This window comes from Onthophagus taurus, chromosome 11 (assembly GCF_036711975.1).
Source record: "Onthophagus taurus isolate NC chromosome 11, IU_Otau_3.0, whole genome shotgun sequence".
Taxonomy (NCBI): Eukaryota; Metazoa; Arthropoda; class Insecta; order Coleoptera; family Scarabaeidae; genus Onthophagus; species Onthophagus taurus.
In genome coordinates this window covers 27,519,974-27,535,090 of record NC_091976.1, presented here as the reverse complement: position 1 = coordinate 27,535,090, position 15,117 = coordinate 27,519,974, and the positions used below count along the sequence as shown (strand labels likewise).

Here is a 15,117-nt window from a genome sequence, read left to right as displayed (position 1 = left end):
TATTTCCGTATATTTTTTTTTAATTTACTACTACTTTAGGGCTTTAGCAATAATTATAATTCTAATTTCTGACGTTAATGTTTATTTTATTTTCCCCCATAAACCTTGATTCTAAGCACTATTTGGCGAAAGAATTAGAAATAAAAGATATCTACGCCCTTGGTAAAATATATTCATTTAAGGGAATCCCTGTAATCTATACGTATATATTTCACAACAGTAAAGCTATTTGATTCATGTAAGTACATAATGCGAATCAGTGCATCTGCTGATTTTATTGCAGCACAACAATATACGGAAAAATTTGCTGAAATCATTTCTGATCAAGTTTTCAATGTCTAAACAAGGCTAATTTTTAACGTCTTCGGTTTTAATTTTACGCACCGGTAAAGTCCCGAACATGATGCCGGATTATCGGAAGTCTGTTGTATTTGAAGACATTACATTCTGCATTTGTTTTTAATTTTTGCAGAACTTGTTACGTGCAACATTTATGAACAGGTTTCATTTTGCAATAACACTATTCAGACTACACCCAAGGTCTATAGAACATAAGGTTACCCAATACCGATTCTCCTCCTCTGAGAGGCAAGGTGGGTCAGTGACGTAGCTGGTTCTATGAACAACACAACACCCTTGTTTATAGATATATCTATAAACAAGGACAACACAACACGATGCGAGGTTTAAATATTTTATATAGACTGTACCACAGTATAGGCACGTATCTATCTTTTATTCTGACTGTATCGAACCAGTGACGTCAATTTGCGGGGTAATAATCGATACTACAGAGGCATAGGGAATGAGGTAACCTTACGTTCTATAAACCTTGGACTACACCTACCTTTGATCTTCTTTAGCAAAATCTGCTTCATGGTACCAGACTGCGAATTATACACCTGTTCCTTCCTCTTTGGCAACCTCTGCATTTGCCTTTGTTCGTTTTTAATAGACTTCGTATTCTGCAGACTATCTCTACTATTCTTTTTTCTACCAGTTATTGTGGTCTTCCAGGGCCATACACAACATAATTAGATATTAATTTATTAGTAGCTTTGTTATGGATAATACGTTACGTAGTTTGATGTCTTTCCACAATGTTGTCCATCTTCAGTCACTTGACTTGGAAGTATGTTATTTAAAAGTTATTCTTCATTCTTAAATTTTCCCCTTGCATAATCTTTTGACTCTTTGGAAAATATAGCAAATTGTAGATTGCATTTTCTGATGGCTTTGATGTAGTTGGGTTGAATTAGGTTGGGTTGTGTTGAGTTGAGTTTGGTTCAGATGGGATAGGTTGGGTTGGGGTGAGTTGTATTCGTGTACATTTTCTTCCAATACACTTCGTCATCAAAAATCAAAATCTACTTCATGTTACTAGACTGCGAATTATGCAATTGTTCCTTCCTCCTTGGCGAACTTTGCATTAGCCTTTGTTCGTTTTCAATAGACTTCGTATCTCTGCTCTTGTTTTTTTTTTTCTAGCAGTAATTGTGGTCTTCCAGGACCATACATTTTGATACATATAACATATAGTTAACCGGAAGTGGTATTTTACTTGGAATCACTAACAAATGTTAGTTATTTACCAGTGGTATAGTGTAGGCAACTCCACTTAATTGCTAATTGTACCAACGTGAGTTATATCCTCATCTATTTTTGTTAGGAACTGGAACAAGGATTTATTGTTAGTAGGAAGAGTTTTTTAAACATTCTTTCTGTATTAATCATAGTTTCATGAGAAGTAATTTCTTTATTAAAAATGTGCTATTTTCCATAACGTTGGTAGTTGAATCTTATCTTATCATCATATACTCGCTATGTTCATAATATGTTCATGTATCAAAACCATTTTCACAGCTTTATTTGTAAGTATATTTTATAAAGTAAATAGGACTTTTGATATGGATTTTAGAAAAATCTCATTTAACTCAAAATCAACTTTTATTCTCTTCCAGGATTAAAACTATAAAAAAGAAAGTATATTTAACAGTATGTACAATCGCTATAAATATGCATAAAAAAAACGTTGATTCATTTACACTTATGTTAAAGTCTTTTTATCCTTACAAGAAGTGCGTGAACAAAGATTAACGCAAAATACTAAAATTATTCTATAGAAATAGAAGTGTATAAAAATCTCTTTATCAAAACGAAAAACGAAAAGATTTTTTTTGTACAAATATATACATTGCTTATTTCTTATATTATTAACTAATATTACCATATATACATGATCACAATGAAATTAAAGTTAATACTCTTAGGATTTTTTTTTAATGATGTTTCATTTTTTTTAAGTATTTTCTGTATTCGGTTTGGTTTCAGCCCCTTTTTGCACATTTTTAAGGGTTAATTTAACAAATCCAGGTGGGAGATTATCGGGGATTACAATATTTTTTAATTCAGCCGCTGGTAAATTGGAAATAAGCGGTTCGAGTCCGCCTTTAGATAATTTTGGTGTTATAGTTAACGACCCCAATTGAAAAGTATTGTCTTGAGAATTCGATGTTGTTGCCGACTTCATTTTATTCGCCTTTAAAATTTCGTATTGTTCAGGTGCAATTTCAATCAATTTTCCTTTCGTAGTCTTAAATAAATATTTATAAGTTTTATTAGATTTATTAGTTTTAGATTTACCGTTTTTGTTTACTTCGCTTTTATTTACATCATTTTTTTTTACTTCGACTTTTTCTTCTACCTTTTCCTTCAGGGTACTTATATCCTTAACTGAAACCTTGGGGAGTTTTGTTTCAGGATTATTAATTTTCTTTTCTTTTTTAGTGGTCGTTGCTGTTATTATCATATCAGGATTTTTGGTGTAAATCGGCAATTTTGTTTGATCTTGTTGATCTATTTTAGGCGATGTAGACGACGATCGATCGATATCGATACAGATTACGTCGTTTTGTTTCGAAGAAGTTTCAGCGGAATTTGTTGGTTCCTCCATTGAGATTCCGTTAAGTATAAGAAGCTCCTCCATTTTTGCTTTTAGTTTTACGTCGGCTTTTGGAGCTAAATCCAAATAAACTTCTTTGAAATGTTCTACAAGCATTGGTCTTTGTTGGTGGAAAACTGTTAGTTGTACGCTTTGGCGATCACTTTCAGCTTTTAGTTCTTCAACTTCCTCAATTAACTTTTATAACAAATTTAATTAAAAGAATGTATAACAATTTATTTTTAATTTCAAATAAATATAACTTACCCATTTTAGTAAAGCCACAGTCGATTTTCTTGTATGTACAAAAGGTGCTCCTGTACAATGTTTTGAAGCCTCTAAACTTTGATCATAAACCATTCTTGCAGCCCTATGAGATACCCCCCTACAGAATTTTGTTTCGGTCATATTGAGCTCCCTTAATTTCGCTGGAGTGATCTCTAAGACGTTTGTAAAACCTGCTTCATTTACAACCTAAAAAAAATACAAACATATAATTCTATCAATCTCACTCAAAATAAATAAGACTCACATAATATCCGTTTAATAAATTTTTATTGAAGATATTCGTCGTTTTCTTTCCTGGCCCAAAAGCAGTCACCTTAATTTTAAATCCAGCCGCTTCTATAAACGACGAAGACAATTCTTTTTCAAGAAAATCAATAGCGTTCGTTTTATTTTTAAACTGCAACGCTCTCCCCGAATCTGGATACTTCAAAATAACAGTATCTTTTCCAACTTGATTTCCCATAAAATAACCCAAACCTTTTACGTTAGTATAAAAATATAAAACGCTCATATTCTGGAAATTCATTTTCGTAATATCAATTTCAATGTAAGTTTGAAAATTGTAATGAAAATTAGCAGCGTCGTTTTCAAAAATTTCCAAATCTCTAGTCGTTAGAATCGGTCTATTTTCGTCTTCCTCGTCGTCATCATCATCACTTTTGTTGCCACCTTCATGATCGCTTTCAGTTAAATCAATTGTATGCACATTTCGTTCGGCGAAATCTCTTTTTTGTTGTAACCAAACCCCGGAATTCGTGTGCGGTAACCCTTTCATGCTATTAAATCTTTCCGTCGTGATTAATTCGCGATTTAAATATCGCATTAAAACAACATCGTGATGTTCAGTTTGAAGATATGGTCCAATAAAAACGCAATTCGATGAAATCGGGGAAGCATAAATCCCAAAATCTTTGTGAGTTCGAGGATTAGTAGAAGTTTGTTCCGTTCTTATAGCAATCGTCATCTGTTTGTCATCGGACATTTTTAACACTTTTTGTAAATCGGAATATTTGATACGATAATCACTTTTATCTAGGGATAAAACCGAAAAGTCTGAATTCAATTTAATCATCCTCCATAACGCAGATTTTTTAATTAAGGGTAAACGCGCTCGAATCGTACAAGGAGGTATATTTTCAATATCTTTGTCGATTGATACATAATTATATTGTTGGCATTTATATTTTGAATACATTATTTTTCGAACCGTTGGGTAATTAAAGATGGGTACTTTTTCTTTTTCCGGTTCAACCTCATTAATTTCAATATTTTCAAATACAGAATCGTTTTGAATTGTTGATGTTTTAGAAACGGTGATTGATGACTTTACAGAATTTGCTGAAATAACTGATTTTGACGTTAAAGTAGTTGAATTTGTAATTGTTGTTATTGAAATCGATTCTGTATTTGTCGCTGAATTAATTGGTGTGTTTAAAATGATTGGTTCATCGCAATGATTTTCTTGTAATATTATTGTATCTTGCGATAAATCTTTGTTCGATTTATTTTCTTGAAGCAAATTTGTTGTAACTTTCTTTTCTTTATCTTTATCCTTTTTTGAATTCTTTTTTTGAGAGCCATTTTTATCTTTATTATGGTTCTTTTTGAATGTTCCATGAACGTAACACAACATTTCGCTTAATTCTAAAATAACTTGAATATCGTCGTTTGGATTATTTCCGGGGATATTTCCGGTTATTAAAGCCCTAATAATTTCATTTTTTAATAAAAATTTATTGTGAGATCTCTCGAAATTCTTAACGTTCGTAAAATGTTTTGGTTGTATAAATAAATCTGTTATTATAATTTTTGGGGAGTTGTAATAAGAAGAGAACCACACATTAACTTTGCCTAATTGATAGTAATAAGCTAATGTTTTCCATTGCAATAAAATAAAGGTTGTATCATCCTTTTTTCCTAACATATTCGTAAATCGGTCTGCAATGTCGGGTGATGGATGGAAATAATGCGAGTTTTCTCGGATTAAAGGAAAAATCATTTTAAATCTTTTCATCGCTTTTGAATCTTCTTGGATTAATCTTATATTTTCGTCGACTTTTTTTAAATCTTCTTTAACGGAATTCGAAGCTTCCTCAACTTGCTTTAAATTTTCCGTAAATAATCTTATACTTTGCGTGATTTGGTTCGAATTTTCTTCGAATTGTTTAGAAGAAGATTTTAAGGTGGTTTCTAACTGCTTTATTTCATGAATTTTTTCGGGATTTATCGCGTCTTTAAATAAAGGGTTTTCTTTTAATTTATATTTCATAAAAACATCTTTCGTTGTGAATGTGTTTGGTAATGTAGGTGGCGGAAGTTTGGGTTTAATCGGTCTTAATTTTTTAGGTTTAGTTGCGACGTCATGTTGTGGTAAAATAATAGCGACGTCACCATCACCTCGAACAACCAATTCTTGTTTTCTTCGACTCTTTTCTGATGTAACTTTAATAAATTCGTTTGTTGGTGTGGGTGCTGCTATTGGTGGTTGTTCCGGAGTGCGCGGTCTTCCCTCAGGATCAACGTCCATATCATGTTTGAGCCAAAATCTGTTCATATTTCGCACAAATTTGCGATTTCTCATTTTGATGAATGTTTTAGTTCGGTTTCTGATTAAGTAATAATCAGTTGGGATGCCTTTAACTCTGGAACAACTATCAGAAATTGATGGAAATTGTATTTTCTTTGAAATATCCATTATTTTATTATAAGATGCCTCATCAGGGAAGTATTCATCGTCGTCAGAGGGCATTTCAAAATCGGATTCTTCACTTGGAATATAATCCGCCATACATTTACATTGACAATCATAAATTTTATGTGTTAAGCAATAAGGAACAATATCATCTAAATTAATCTTAGTTAAACTAACTTGCGAATTTTTTAATTGATAGTGCCTCAATTCGAGATCTACGTAACTTTCGGAATTTTCAACGAAATAATCGTTTTGTTCCTCATCATATTTTCTTGGTAATTTAGAAACTCTTCGATGTCGATTTGAACAACCACCAACAACGATCGTTTGGTTGTTAGCTTGTATAACAGTTTGTGTAAATTCTTTCTCAACTTTGGCTAAATTTCTTTTCGCGACGTTTTCAAGTCGATTAACGGCTCCTTCCGATAATAAATCAACTCCTGTTGGTAATGTTACTCTAATATTACCTTTTGAAGATTGATCATAGTTACAATTACATCTAAACATACACTCAACGCGACCACAATGTGTTAAAACCAACGAAGAATTCGTCGAAAGACTCCTACAAACGCAACCGAGCCGGCAAAAATCTTTTTGACAATTTTTAATTTCCTCTTTTTCTTCTAAATTGACTTCAATTACTTTTACGCTTAATCGTTTTAATTCATTACTGGTTTTATTTGATTTTCTTTGATGTTTTTTCATACGTTTGTCGTTTTGACTTTCAATCTTTTTATCTTCTTCTAAAAATATCGTATTTATATCGTTTTTAACAACATCATCTGCACTTTCTTTAATTTCAACATAATTTATCATTTTATCCATAACATCTCTACAAATATTATCGATTTCTTCATGTTCGACGATTTTGCTTGGCTCTTCTTTATTTAAAATTGATCTATCGGTGTTTTTCTCGCGTAATAAAATTTCTTGTTGATTATTTTGATATGGAACGTTAAAATCGAAACAGGTAATTTCTTTGCTTTTCGGTGGTAAAGCTGTTAAAGCGAATTCTAAACGATCTGAGGTGATTTCGAAGTCATATTTAGGCATTAAAAATTCAACGTAAGGATGAATTGGTTTTTTAAACTCAGGAACTACTAATAATTTAATTTTGGGTAATCTTTTTAACGTTGTTTTCCAATTTTGGTTATTATATTGAAGGTCGGCTTTTTTACAAAGAGGTCCAGGTCGATAACGTAAAACTGTCGAAGTCGGCGAATAAATGTTATTAAAAATGGAAGGTTTTGTTTTGATAATTTTCATTTTCTTAGGCGCAAAAGTCGAACATAAAGGCTTATTAATCGATTTAATATAAGCAATTATATCGTTTTGGTTTTTTGTAACCACTTTTAATTTTTTACCGCGGTATAAAACGAACGATGAGTTAAAATGTTTCGAATCCGCTCTAAGTAATTTAATATCTTTAAAAACTTTGCTCAAACTCTCGTTTCCCATTAATCTCCGTTTTTCCGCTAAAGTTCTCGGTTTTTGCGCATTCTTTTTCAATTTCCCATCAGGTTTTAAAGTCAAAATGCGCTTTTTCTGTCCTAAAGTTCTTGGGTGGAACAAATTTAATAAATCCTTGTCGGGTTCTTTTGGCGATGTTTGCGCTGGGACGATTTCAGTTTTCTTAATTTCTTTTACAGGTGAAACTCCTGATTCTAAAGTTGGGATTTTAAAGCTTATATGGAGATCAGCTTCTTCAAGGAAACCATCTAAATTACTACTCGAAAATGCCGCTTCTGATGAATTTGAATTATTTAATTTTAATTTGTTTTGATTTGAGACAGAAAACATTTTATTTTTCCACCCCTTTATTTTTGTAATATCATTCGTTTTTGTTGGTTTGATCATATATTGTTTATCCTCCATTATTTCATCTTCGAGTTTATTATTATCTGGAATGATTTCACAGCCTCCACGAACGTCAACAATCATAATATTTTTTAACCCACTCGGTTTCTCCTCTGTTTCATCCATTACTTTATCATCTTCTGATTTAATGAATGAAGAACTTGTACTAGGGAGTGGTTCATTATTCAAATTTCCAATTCGATTCTTTAAAGTTTCTGTGATACTTTTTTCTGAATTACTTTTACTCTCTAAATTAGAATCGGATTTTTTATCAAAATTATTTTCCATCATAATATCACATCGATTTTGTAAAATATCGTTCGATTCGATTTCCACGTTTTGATCTTCTGCTAATTGCATCAATTCGTTGATGATTGTTGACCATTTTTCGCCAGTATAACGCTTTTTACTTACAATTTTATCTTTGGATGGCTTCACCGTAATTGAATATTCGGATCTTCTCGATCTTAATAATTGGAGTTGTTCCATAATTTGTGATCGAACCGTTTCGGGACTTTTATATTGAGCAATTAAAAATTTTCTATCAATCTTTTTTTGTTTGAGAATTTGTTTTCGGAATTTCCTCGATTTTTGTAAGAAATTTAATCGTCGAGATTTCGAAATCGTTTTAAATTTATATGATTTTTTTGGATAATCTTTCTCGGTCCAATCGGCTTTATTATTTAATGTATATGTATGATCAAAAAGTTCACTACAAATTTTGTGGGGTACAAAATCCATTTTACTACTTTTTGGAATTGTATTATCTAATTCTTTTTGTGCCTCAAATAAGTTTTCATTATTTTTTTCACATTTATCATCAGTTTTACTGATAATATCATTGTCTAACTCCATTTTTTCATCGAAACCATTCGATTTTTCAGATTTTGAATAATCTTCTTTAGATTCATCTTCGTTGTGATTTATTCCATTGGTTTTAACATCCTCTTTATTTTCAAGATCACCTTTTTTCTCTTCATGATCGTCTACATCCATTTTCTCTTCACATTCATCATTTTTCTTTGGTTCTGCCACATCACAATCTTTAATTATATCTGCAGAGTCTTCATTATGACTTATTCCATTAGAATTCACAACTTGTTTAGCTTCAAGTTCATTTTTTTGCTTAAATTCATTGAGTTTTGAGATGAGATCTTCACAACTCCATCCAGTTTGAAGTAATAATTGTTGAATATGATCCATTTTTATACTAAAAAAAAATTTTATTTATTAAAATGTGTTACAAATTAGGTATTTTCTTAAAATACTATTAAATATATCAAAACAGCCTTGCCTATAAACTATTTATAATACGATTTATTCTATTTATTTAGAGATATAATCTCATTATTTTACTACGTTACTGATTGTTTATATGCCAAATATCGAAAATCTGTTATAAGCTGAGGTCGCTTGCGGACGAAGGTCTGGATTTTCAAAAAAAACGGTGTAATGAACCTCATATCATCTCTAATGATATTAAATATCAATATATTGCTACCGTATTGGTTGCTTATATGCCAAAGCATTGATATCTTCTTATAAGTCGAGATTGGTTGCGGCCGAGGCCCCAGATTCACAAAAAAAACTCTTTAATCAACTCTATATCATCCCTAATGATGTAATACCATTATCTTACTACGTTACTGGTTGTTTATATGCCAAGTATCGATCAAATCTGTTATAAACCGAGGTAGCTTGGGGCTGAGGCTTTGGATTTACAAAAAGAACGGTGTAATGAATCCTATATCATAAAATATCATCCCTAATGATATTAAATATCATTATATTGCTACCGTATTGGTTGCTTATATGCCAAAGCATTAGTATTTTGTTATAAGCCGAGGTCGCTTGCGGCCGAGGCTCTAGATTCACAAAAAGAATTGTTTAATCAACTCTATATCATCCCTAATGATATTATCTTACTACGTTACTGATTGTTTATATGCCAAGTATCGAAAATTTGTTATACATAAGCCGAGGTCGCTTGCGGCCGAGGCTTTGGATTTTCAAAAAGAACGGTGTAATGAACCCCATATCATCCCTAATGATATTAAATATCATTATCTTACTATCATATTGATTGCTTATATGCCAAAGCATTGATATGTTCTTATAAGCCGAGATCGCTTGCGGCCGAGGCTCTAGATTCACAAAAAGAACTGTTTAATCAACTCTATATCATCCCTAATGATATAATACCATTATCTTATTACGTTACTGGTTGTTTATATGCCAAAGTATCGAAAATCTATTATAAGCCGAGATCGCTTGCGGACGAGGCTCTGGATTTTCAAAAAGAACGGTGTAATGAACCCCATATCATCCCTAATGATATTAAATATCATTATCTTACTATCATATTGATTGCTTATATGCCAAAGCATTGATATGTTCTTATAAGCCGAGATCGCTTGCGGCCGAGGCTCTAGATTCACAAAAAGAACTGTTTAATCAACTCTATATCATCCCTAATGATATAATACCATTATCTTATTACGTTACTGGTTGTTTATATGCCAAAGTATCGAAAATCTATTATAAGCCGAGATCGCTTGCGGACGAGGCTCTGGATTTTCAAAAAGAACGGTGTAATGAACCCCATATCATCCCTAATGATATTAAATATCATTATCTTACTATCATATTGATTGCTTATATGCCAAAGCATTGATATGTTCTTATAAGCCGAGATCGCTTGCGGCCGAGGCTCTAGATTCACAAAAAGAACTGTTTAATCAACTCTATATCATCCCTAATGATATAACATCGTTATTTTACTACATTACTGGTTGGTTATATGCCAAAGTATCGAAAATCTATTATAAGCCGAGATCGCTTGCGGACGAGGCTCTGGATTTTCAAAAAGAACGGTGTAATGAACCCCATATCATCCCTAATGATATTAAATATCATTATCTTACTATCATATTGATTGCTTATATGCCAAAGCATTGATATGTTCTTATAAGCCGAGATCGCTTGCGGCCGAGGCTCTAGATTCAGAAAAAAAAAACTCTTTAGTCAACTCTATATCATCCCTAAGATATAAAACCATTATCTTACTACATTACTGGTTGCTTATATGCCAACGCATTGATTATGTATTATGAGCCGAGGTCGTTTGCGGCCGAGGCTCTAGATTTACAAAAAGAACGATTTAATAAATCCCATATCATTCTCAATGATATGAAATATCGTTATCTTAATATCATATTGGTTGTTTATATGCCAAAGCATTGATTATGTATTATAAGCCGAAGCTCTAGATTTCCAAAAAGAACGGTTTAATGAACTATTTATTTATCACTAATGAGTCGAGAAAAAAGCATTCTTCCGCCACTACATATAAAACTTGGGCTAATAAAACAGTTTGTTAAAGCTTTAGATAGGAATGGCGATTGCTTCAAATACAGGATGTATCAGGTATGAATAGAAAAAAAATTGAGGGGTTATAGGTCTCCTCTTTCTGAATAAAAAATTCTTATAACACAATGTCGCATTCTTTTCCTTCTTAAGATATAATAAGATAAAGTTAAGTATTAACACCCTATATATTTGTCATTTATTTCCTGGTCCCAGTATAGAAAAGGTAAAAGGAGGAATTTTTGATGGGCCCCAAATCCGCACTCTTATAAACAACGATGATTTCACACCACATGACTTAAGTTGAATTGGAAGGATGGACAAGCTTTGTATCAAAAAATTTTTTGTGGGATCATGAAGCTGAAGATTATTTCGACGGTGTAGACAGAATTTCCACAAATTAGAAGCTAATATGAGTGTCAAATAGCATTATTTGCAGTGATTATAGCAAAGAACAACCGGAACGATTCCACCAGGACATCAAGGTTATGGAGGAAAAATACCAAGGTTGTTCGGATCGCCATATGATGGCAAAATCCTGCTGGAAGTTGCAAGGAGACTTTCTGGATCAAAAACACCATAAAAAATTCCTATACAAAATGTTTTTTTAAGTGTTATTGACATGTTTTTGTTTTTTATGATTAATTTTATTATTTTTTGTATAAATGGATTGCCTCTATCTTAAAAAGTAGAGTCAATTCAACAAAAAGATTATTATTTTCGTATTCAGGAGACCAAAATTACCTAAAATTGACTAATAAACCCCATGCTGTAAAATTAGTGTTGCCCCACGATCTTCCAGGTCTGAAACTACTTTGTTCCTCTTCCTCCTTAATTTCCCTTTCTATCCTAATTTTCAGGACTCTTCCATATCACCTTCCAAGCAATTACATAAAGTATGTATAATTGCTTTAAGTCTAATTTATATATTATAAAGCTTAAAAAAGTATATGTTAACCATCGGAACACAGAGTCTGATCCTATATTGGGTAGCAAAAGTGGTTCATTTCCTCCAAGATCTTCTTAATAACTCATTTTACCCCTGCATATAGGAAATGCATCGCATGGAGGAACCACCTTATTGTATTAGCTCATTTTCAACTATAATCGGAGAGTTTACCATCTCTTAACTCTTTTTTATCCTTAAATTCCATTAAACCAAAAATATACGTTTCAAAATACTTCTACATCATCATTTTAATTCATTAAGTTTTAAAACAAAGCTTAGATTCATTATTTGAGAGGAGAAAAAAACAAAGCTCCAAAAGTGAGGTTAGGATTCACACCAACGACAAAAAGTTTCATAAAACATAATAAAAAAGCTAGTTTTAGTTTAGTTCCGTTTTTTTGAGCTTTTTCAATACGAATTAAATGATTATTTCTTAATTACAACAATTTATTACCTAATTATTTAAGTAATTTTTTTTTGGTTAATATTAATACATTTTACCTTAAAAACACAACAAATTAAAACAGATTTAATTTAAATTGATAAAATAACCAACTTATTCGAGTTAAAACGTAAAATCAACCAAAAAAAAAATGAAATTTTTTTTAATTGTCAAAATTTTGAAATTCCCGCCATCTTTAGTTCATAAATAAACCCATAAAATTAAAATGCGTTTGAATTATTTCTTGTTTTTAAATTTATTTTTAAACGAAAACCGTAATTAAATTGTAAATATTACGCAACGATCAATAAATGTTTAAAAAAGATATTTTAGTGATAAATTGGTGATTATTGAATGTTTTTTGGATTGAATAGAATCGATGCGCGCGCAGCAAGTTTACCAGTGAAAAGTATTCGATAACAAAAAACCCTCAAACGAACCGATTTTATTAACAAGGCGCCTTTAATTTAATAAAATGGAACCAAAATATAACAAAGGGTTATAAAATAGAACATATATGGTTACTTACTCGTTTGGGAAAGGGTTATTTCGTTTCACAACCGGCGTCTTCGCAGGTTACCTGCCGTCGATGTTTATACGCGATCACATCAACTCGTGCACGTCCAACTAGGATTTTTCTTATTCGGTTTTGCTAAACAACTGCATTCAGATTAATTGATTAAAAAACTGATTAATTAGGTGGGAAATGGGTTTATTTGGGCCTTACCTAGTGGAAATTTGTGTTAAACAGGTTTTTATTTCGGATTCTTAACACACAAACGTCTGATCGTTTTTCCGATTTGTCGCCATGTTGAATTTGACCACCATTTTGTCGACTGAACCAGTAACCAAAATCAAGATGGCCGATGACTGATTTTCAAAAGAAAAGAAAAGTTATTAGTAACTTAAAGATTTGAAAATGTTTTTAAAATTTTGATAATTATAGATTCAATAACAAACTTTTTTAGGTTTTAGGGATTGTTGAGTTTCAGATGATTTTGTTTGTTTGGTTGTGGTAGAACTTATTTGTGTTTTTTTTTATATAAACAATTGTTATAGTTGTCTTTAAGTTGGTAGATAGTTTTTTTTTTATATTTGACGTTTGACAAATTTTACACATTTTTTTATAATTAATATTGAATTAAAATAAACAATTTTTTTTAACAAATCGTTTGTAATCATTTTATCCAACAACAATTAAATACCTAATAAATTCCTCCATTTCATCCTTTAGTAATTAACCATTAAAAATTAATTAATACAAAAAAAAAATAGTTACCAATCACAACAATTTCTTCAAACTCACTAACTTTTCATTAAAAATAAACAAAACGTAATGAAAATCAATACTTTTTTGAATATATAAATTAACCACAAAATTCACCTTTTACCACTTTTGACATTAAGCTGTCAAATGATTAAACGTCAAAAATGAGTTCACCTAACCTACAATGCAATCGTCAAATGGTAAACAAAGAAATTTCTCGTAAAATACTGAAATAAAGCGATTTTTTTCTAGATTTTTTATGCGTAGATTGTAGAGAAAACTTCGGAAGTGCTTCGGAGTTATTAAAACATTTTGCCCAACATGTTTCCACGGACATATTGAACAATTTAAAGCATGAGGAGAAGTTAAACAAAAAACAAAACGTTCCTGATTTGTACCCAATAAGTGTTTATAAGCAATTACAGGATGGGGATCAAACGAAACCGAAGGAAACCGACGGTTTTAATCCGTTAAAGTTTTGCGAAGTTACAATGAATGATAATTTTCAAAATGGGGAAGGTGAAGATGGTGTAAAATCGGATGATGACGATGATGATGATTCCGATTCAATTTCTTCCAAATTTCAGTGCAAGTTTTGTGGTTACAGTTGTATGAAAGGTAGTTTATTAAGAAGCCATATGAAATATCATAAACACGCGAAAATGTCAGATATCCCTGGTTTGAATCCGATGAAAATGAAGTCAAGGAAACAGGAAAAGTGTAATATAAAGCGGAAAACGTATGGAACCAAATTGTTGCGCCAAAGCAATGAGTTGCTGTGTACATAAAAATGTTTTGCTCAAAAAAACTAGTATTTTTACCAAAGTCGTATTTACAAAAAAATCTTCAAATATTTAATAAAGCATTTAAATGAGAAGAAATAAGTGTTGCAATGGTTTACTTAATTTTATGTGATTTATTTATAGTCATATAATGGTTTATTATTTCTAATTTTCATAATATATTAGTTGTATTTACAATCTTGATTTTGTCATATTTTAATATACATTTTATTTAGGTGAATATGTGAACTTGTTTTTAAAATGTTTGTTTATGTTAAGGTAGTTCTTAGAAAATTTGTATTTTCATACAAAAGTATTCTATAAGTGTACTTAAAAAAAAGAAACAGATATTTATTTAATACCATATTTAAAAAGAAAACTAGTCATGATTCTGCAAAATTATATAAATAGAATAAAGAAAAATATATTGAGTTTATAATGATTATAGATATATTTATACTTTATATTTGTACTTAAGGAATAAAGTGCCTAAATATATTCAAAGTTTTTTTTTGCTCAACTGAAGGAATAGA

General features: G+C 31.1%; 1 protein-coding gene and 1 long non-coding RNA gene across 3 annotated transcripts; one reads left to right on the top strand and one right to left on the bottom strand.

Annotated features, from left to right (window-relative positions):
* Positions 1–1,928: 1,928 nt before the first annotated feature.
* Positions 1,929–13,918, bottom strand: LOC111415779 (over compensating males). Of its 2 annotated transcripts, XM_071200203.1 has the most exons (7): positions 13,815–13,918; positions 13,263–13,405; positions 13,065–13,195; positions 3,474–8,988; positions 3,209–3,415; positions 2,644–3,139; positions 2,480–2,593 (listed from the first exon to the last, which is right to left on the bottom strand). In XM_071200203.1, exons 4-7 carry the CDS (start codon positions 8,979–8,981, stop codon positions 2,571–2,573), a joined length of 6,234 nt encoding a protein of 2,077 aa, XP_071056304.1. In that variant the 5' UTR covers positions 8,982–8,988; positions 13,065–13,195; positions 13,263–13,405; positions 13,815–13,918; the 3' UTR covers positions 2,480–2,570. The 2 variants fall into 2 exon arrangements, with proteins under 2 accessions (XP_022903397.2, XP_071056304.1); XM_023047629.2 differs by having other exon boundaries at positions 1,929–3,139.
* LOC111415781 (uncharacterized) lies at positions 13,704–15,082 on the top strand. The gene is made up of 2 exons (XR_011641951.1): positions 13,704–14,002; positions 14,055–15,082. It is a non-coding gene; the product is annotated as an uncharacterized lncRNA (long non-coding RNA).
* The last annotated feature ends 35 nt before the right edge of the window (positions 15,083–15,117 follow it).

Coding starts and splice junctions, on each gene's coding strand:
- LOC111415779 (XM_023047629.2), bottom strand. CDS start 8,981: ATGGATCATATTCAACAATTATTACTTCAAACTGGATGGAGTTGTGAA. Junction 3,416..3,473: donor ATTTATTAAACGGATATTAT/GTGAGTCTTATT, acceptor TATTTTTTTTAG/GTTGTAAATGAAGCAGGTTT. Junction 3,140..3,208: donor CTGTGGCTTTACTAAAATGG/GTAAGTTATATT, acceptor TTGTTATAAAAG/TTAATTGAGGAAGTTGAAGA.